Source organism: Salvelinus sp. IW2-2015, unplaced genomic scaffold (genome assembly GCF_002910315.2).
Source record: "Salvelinus sp. IW2-2015 unplaced genomic scaffold, ASM291031v2 Un_scaffold2869, whole genome shotgun sequence".
Classification (NCBI taxonomy): domain Eukaryota; kingdom Metazoa; phylum Chordata; class Actinopteri; order Salmoniformes; family Salmonidae; genus Salvelinus; species Salvelinus sp. IW2-2015.
In genome coordinates, this window is record NW_019944169.1 from 18575 (window position 1) to 24195 (window position 5621).

The following is a 5621-nucleotide window of genomic DNA, read 5'->3' on the forward strand; positions in this document are numbered from 1 at the left end:
TACCCTGGTTCAGGGTTTGGTCAAGTTGGAGATAGGGTCACAGAGCCCGTCTCTTCAGGCCCGGGGGATCTCAGACGGATACGGAACAGTTTTTCCATGTCAGGGACATCTGGGCTCTCTGGAGCCACCCACTGGCTGCAGCTTGGACGGGCTGAGGGGCTGGGGGCCACCACCTGGATCTCCTCCTATCTCTGTCTCCCTCTCTCTCTCTGGGAGAGCGGGTCAGGGCCGTGGGACTTGTGAATCGGGTCAGTCGCTCCAACTCAATGTCAACATCACCTGGTTTCAGCACTGTGGAGAAGAGAGAACATACAGATGACGGATGGACAGAATTACACACAGACGGGTGACCACGCATAACCGGTTAGATTGTGAGAGTAGAGTCTATTTTCTTGTAGATACTATACCTTCCCCGTGGTAGGCTGGCTGCCTGAGCTCACGGGGTCTGTGGCTGGGTCTGTGGCTGGGTCTGTGGCTGGGTCTGTGTGCTCTCTGTACTCTAGGTAACCCTATACTCCCTGGGTACAGCCTGGCGGTACAGAGCCACGTCCTTCTCGGCCCCAGGCCCGGGGTGGAGGGCAGACGAGGCCCAGTAGGGGTTCTGGGCGCATGATGACGGAGAGAGGGATGGGTCTGTGCTGACGGGGGCTGGGAGGAGGAGGAGCAGGGGGGGATGGAGATACGGGATATGATTGGTTGGGAGGGCGTGGTAGAGGGAGGACGAGTCAGGAGGACAGTAATACGGGTGTTACGGGGAGAGATGCGTGGGTGGCTGGTGGGAACGAGGGAGGGTGTCCTGAGGGAAAGAAAAGGGGGCAGAGAGACAAAGAGAAAGAGAGAGAACAGAGACAGAGACAGAGAGACAGAGAACAGAGACAGAGAGAGAGACAGAGAGAGAGACACAGAGAGAGAGAGAGAGCAGACAGAGAGAGAGAGACAGACAAAGAGAGAGAGACAGAGAGAGAGACAGAGACAGAGAGAGAGACAGAGAGAGAGACACAGAGAGACAGAGAGAGAGACAGAGAGAGAGACACAGAGAGACAGAGAGAGAGACACACAGAGAGAGACACAGAGAGAGAGACACAGAGAGAGAGAGACAGACAGACAGAGAGAGAGAGACAGAGACAGACAGAGAGAGACAGACAGAGAAAGACAGAGCACGAGAGAGAAGACAGAGAGAGAGACACAGAAGAGAGACACAGAGAGGACAGAGAGAGAGACCAGAGAGAGAGACACAGAGAGAGAGAGACACAGACAGAGAGAGAGAGACAGATTACTTGACCATTGGAAAGAATTAACAAAAAAACAGAGCAACGTAGAATGCTATTTGGCCCTAAACAGAGAGTACACAGTGGCAGAATACCTGACCACTGTGACTGACCCAAACTTAAGGAAAGCTTTGACTATGTACGACTCAGTGAGCATAGCCTTGCTATTGGAAAGGCCGCCGTAGGCAGACATGGCCTCTCAAGAGAAGACAGGCTAGTGCACACTGCCCACAAATATGAGGTGGAAAACCGAGCTGCACTTCCTAACCTCCTGCCCAATGTATGACCATATTAGAGCACATATTTCCCTCAGATCACACAGATCCACAAAGAATTCGAAAACAAATCCAATTTTGATAAACTCCCATATCTACTGGGTGAAATTCACAGTGTGCCATCACAGCAGCAAGATTTGTGACCTGTTGCCACAAGAAAAGGGCAACCAGTGAAAAACCAAAACCATTGTAAATACAACCCATATTTATGCTTACTTATTTTTCTTGTGTGCTTTAACCATTTGTACATTGTTACACACTGTATATATTTAATATGACACTCGTATGTCTTTATTTGTTTTGAAAACTTCTGTATGTGTAATGTTTACTGTTAATTCGTTTTGTTTGTTTTCACATTTTGTGTATTGTCTACCTCATTTGCTTTGGCATGTTAACACATGTTTCCCATGCCATAAAAGCCCTTGAATTGAATTGAATTGAATTGACAGAGAGAGACAGAGAGAGAGACAGAGAGAGAGAGAGAGAGACACAGAGAGACAGATTCTGTTCATCCGACCATCATTACTATACGTGACAATTTAAGCAATTTAACTTTCCATGTCAATAAAGTATAGAGAGGGATGATTATTAACAAACAAAACGCCTGAGCGCGCACACACACACACACACACACACACACACACACACACACACACACACACACACACACAACACACACACACACACACACACACACACACACACACACACACACACACACACACACACACTACCTTCTTCGAAGAGGAAGGGCCATCCAGGTTAGATTCTCTCCAGTTGGTGTTTGGCACCAACGGTCTCAGCACTCAGTCTCCTGCAACAAGGAGATGCTAGGTTAACAAAACAGAGATGCTTAGGTTAACAAACAAGGAGATGCTAGGTTAACAACAAGGAGATGCTAGGTTAACAACAAGGAGATGCTAGGTTAACAACAAGGAGATGCTAGGTTAACAACAAGGAGATGCTAGGTTAACAACAAGGAGATGCTAGGTTTAACAAACAAGGAGATGTAGTTAACAACAAGAATCTAGTTAACAGACAAGGAGATGGTAGGTTAGATACAAGGAGATGCTAGGTTAACAACAAAGAGATGCTAGGTTAACAACAAGGAAATGCTAGGTTAACAACAAGGAGATGCTATGTTAACAACAAAGAGATGCTAGGTTAACAACAAGGAAATGCTAGGTTAACAACAAGGAGATGCTAGGTTAACAACAAGGAGATGCTAGGTTAACAACAAGGAGATGCTAGGTTAACAACAAGGAGAATCTAGGTTAACAAAACAGGGAGATGCTAGGTTAACAACAGGAGATCTCAGGTTAAACACCAGGGTGGTTGCTATGTTAACAACAGACAGGTGATAGGTTAACAACAGACAGGTGCTAGGTTAACAACAGACAGGTGCTAGGTTAACAACAAGGAGATGGTAGTTTTAACAGGGAGATGGTAGGTTAACAACCGGAAATGCTAGGTTAACAACAGACAGGTGCTAGGTGTGTGGTGTGTTGAGGCCTTACTGTCATGGTGTGTGGTTTTTGAGGCTGACTGTCTAGGTGTGTGTGTGTTGAGGCCTGACTGTCATAGGTGTGTGTGTGTTGAGGCCTGACTGTCATAGGTGTGTGTTAGGCTGACTTCATAGTGTGTGTGTGTTGAGGCCTGACTGTCATAGGTGTTTGTGTTGAGGCCTGACTGTACATAGGTGTGTGTGTGTTGAGGCCTGACTGTCATAGGCGGCTCGCGCGTGTGTGTGTGTGTGAGGCCTAACTGTCGTAGGCGTGTGTGTTGTGTGTGTGTGTGTGTGTGTGTGTGGTGTGTGTGTGTGTGTATGTGTGTGTGTGTGAGGCCTTACTGTCGTAGTGTGTGTGTTGAGGCCTGACTGTCGTAGGTGTGTGTGTTTGAGGCCTGACTGTCATAGGTGTGTGTGTGTTGAGGCTGACTGTCATAGGTGGTGTGTGTTAGGCCTGACTGCATAGTGTGTGTGTGTTGAGGCCTGACTGTCATAGGTGGTGTGTGGTTGAGGCCTGACTGTCATAGGTGTGTGTGTGTTGAGGCCTGACTGTCATAGGTGGTGTGTGTTGAGGCTGACTGTCCGTAGACGCGCGTGTGTGTGGTGTGAGGCCTAACTGTCGTAGGCGTTGTGTTGTGTGTGTGTGTGTGTGTGTGTGTGTGTAGGCCTGACTGTCATAGTTGGTGTGTGTGAGCCTGACTGTCATAGTGTGTGTTGTGTTGAGGCCTGACTGTCATAGGTGTGCTGTGTGTTGAGCCTGACTGTCTAGGCGCGCGGTGTTAGGCCTGACTGTCGTAGCGCGCGTGTGTGTGTGTGTGTGAGGCCTAACTGTCGTAGGCGTGTGTGTGTGTGGTGTGAGGCCTAACTGTCGTAAGGCGTGTGTGTGTGTGTGTATGTGTGTGTGTGTGAGGCCTGAACTGTCGTAGGCGCGTGCGCGTGTGTGTGTTTGTATGTGTGTGTGTGTGTGTGTTTGTGTGTGAGGCCTAAACTGTCGTAGGCCGGTGGTGTGTGTGTGAGGCTTTACTGTCGTAGGCGCTGTGTGTGTGTGTGTGTGTGTGTGTGTGTGTGTGTTTGTGTGTGTGTGTGAGGCTAACTGTCGTAGGCGATGGTGGTGTGTTGAGCCTAACTGTCGTAGGCGTGTGTGTGTGTGTGTGTGAGCCTAACTGTCGTAGGTGGCTGTGTGTGTTGTGTGTGTGAGGCCTAACTGTCGTAGGCGTGGTGTGTGTGTGTGAGCCTTACTGTCGTAGCGTGCGTGTGTTGTGTGTGAGGCCTTACTGTCGTAGCGTGCGTGTGTGTGTGGCGTCGTGCTTGCGTGTGTGTTGTGTGATGTGTTCTGTCTCTCTCTCTCTCTCTCTGTGTCTCTCTCTCTGTCTCTCTCTCTGTCTCTGTCTCTGTCTCTCTGTCTCTGTCTCTGTCTCTCTCTCTTTCTCTTTGTCTCTCTGCCCCCTTTTCTTTCCCTCCAGGACACCCTCCCTCGTTCCCACCAGCCCACCCACGCATCTCTCCCCCGTAACACCCGTATTACTGTCCCTCCTGACTCGTCCTCCCTCTACCACGCCCCTCCCCAACCAATCATATCCCGTATCTCCATCCCCCCCTGCTCCTCCTCCTCCCAGCCCCCCCGTCAGCACAGACCCATCCCTCTCTCCGTCATCATGCGGCTCCAGAACCCCTACTGGGCCTCGTCTGCCCTCCACCCCCGGGCCCTGGGGCCCGAGAAGGACGTGGCTCTGTACCGCCAGGCTGTACCCAGGGAGTATAGGGATTACCTAGAGTACAGAGAGCCACAGACCCAGCCACAGACCCAGCCACAGACCCAGCCACAGACCCGTGAGCTCAGGCAGCCAGCCTACCACGGGGAAGGTATAGTATCTACAAGAAAATAGACTCTACTCTCACAATCTAACCGGTTATGCGTGGTCACCCGTCTGTGTGTAATTCTGTCCATCCGTCCATCTGTATGTTCTCTCTTCTCCCACAGTGCTGAAACCAGGTGATGTTGACATTGAGTTGGAGCGACTGGACCCGATTCATCAAAGTCCCACGGCCCCTGACCCAGCTCTCCCAGAGAGAGAGAGGGAGACAGAGATAGGAGGAGAATCCCAGGTGGTGGCCCCCAGGCCCCTCAGCCCGTCCAAGCTGCAGCCAGTGGTGGCTCCAGAGAGCCCAGATGTCCCTGACATGGAAGAACTGTTCCGTATCCGCTCTGAGATCCCCCGGGCCCTGAAGAGACGCGGCTCTGTGACCCCTATCTCCAAACTTGACCCAAACCCTGAACCAGGGTCACAAGGTTAGGAAATGACTTCTAATATACAATTACTTTGCATAAGAATTTGACACAAAAGGGGACCAGCGATGTGAGTGACAATGACGGAGTGAATGGTTCGCAACAAAGAAAGTTCACTATCAAACTGTTTTACTGTCATTCTGTTAATTAAAGTTGTATTTATTTAGTATGTATCTACAGCCTCCCCGACTGATCACGTTATCAATACTCACCCTGTAGAATCTTCTGCTGATCACGTTATCAATACTCACCCTGTAGAATCTTCTGCTGATCACGTTATCAAT

At 49.9% G+C, this 5621-nt stretch overlaps 2 protein-coding genes across 2 annotated transcripts in view; both read left to right on the top strand.

The window, feature by feature from the left end:
* The window catches only part of LOC139025570 (uncharacterized), a 15482-nt gene extending 14869 nt beyond the window's left edge, over positions 1-613 (top strand). Inside the window, exon 5 of the mRNA XM_070440706.1 lies at positions 504-613. Within this exon, the coding sequence (XP_070296807.1) occupies positions 504-613 (110 nt within the window). The remainder of the gene's footprint in view (positions 1-503) is intronic.
* A 3542-nt stretch (positions 614-4155) lies between these two features.
* Positions 4156-5621, top strand: part of LOC112074890 (protein phosphatase 1, regulatory subunit 13 like) — a 9664-nt gene continuing 8198 nt past the window's right edge. Inside the window, exons 1-3 of the mRNA XM_070440707.1 lie at positions 4156-4161; positions 4514-4913; positions 5032-5340. Of these exons, the coding sequence (XP_070296808.1) occupies positions 4156-4161; positions 4514-4913; positions 5032-5340 (715 nt within the window). The remainder of the gene's footprint in view (positions 4162-4513; positions 4914-5031; positions 5341-5621) is intronic.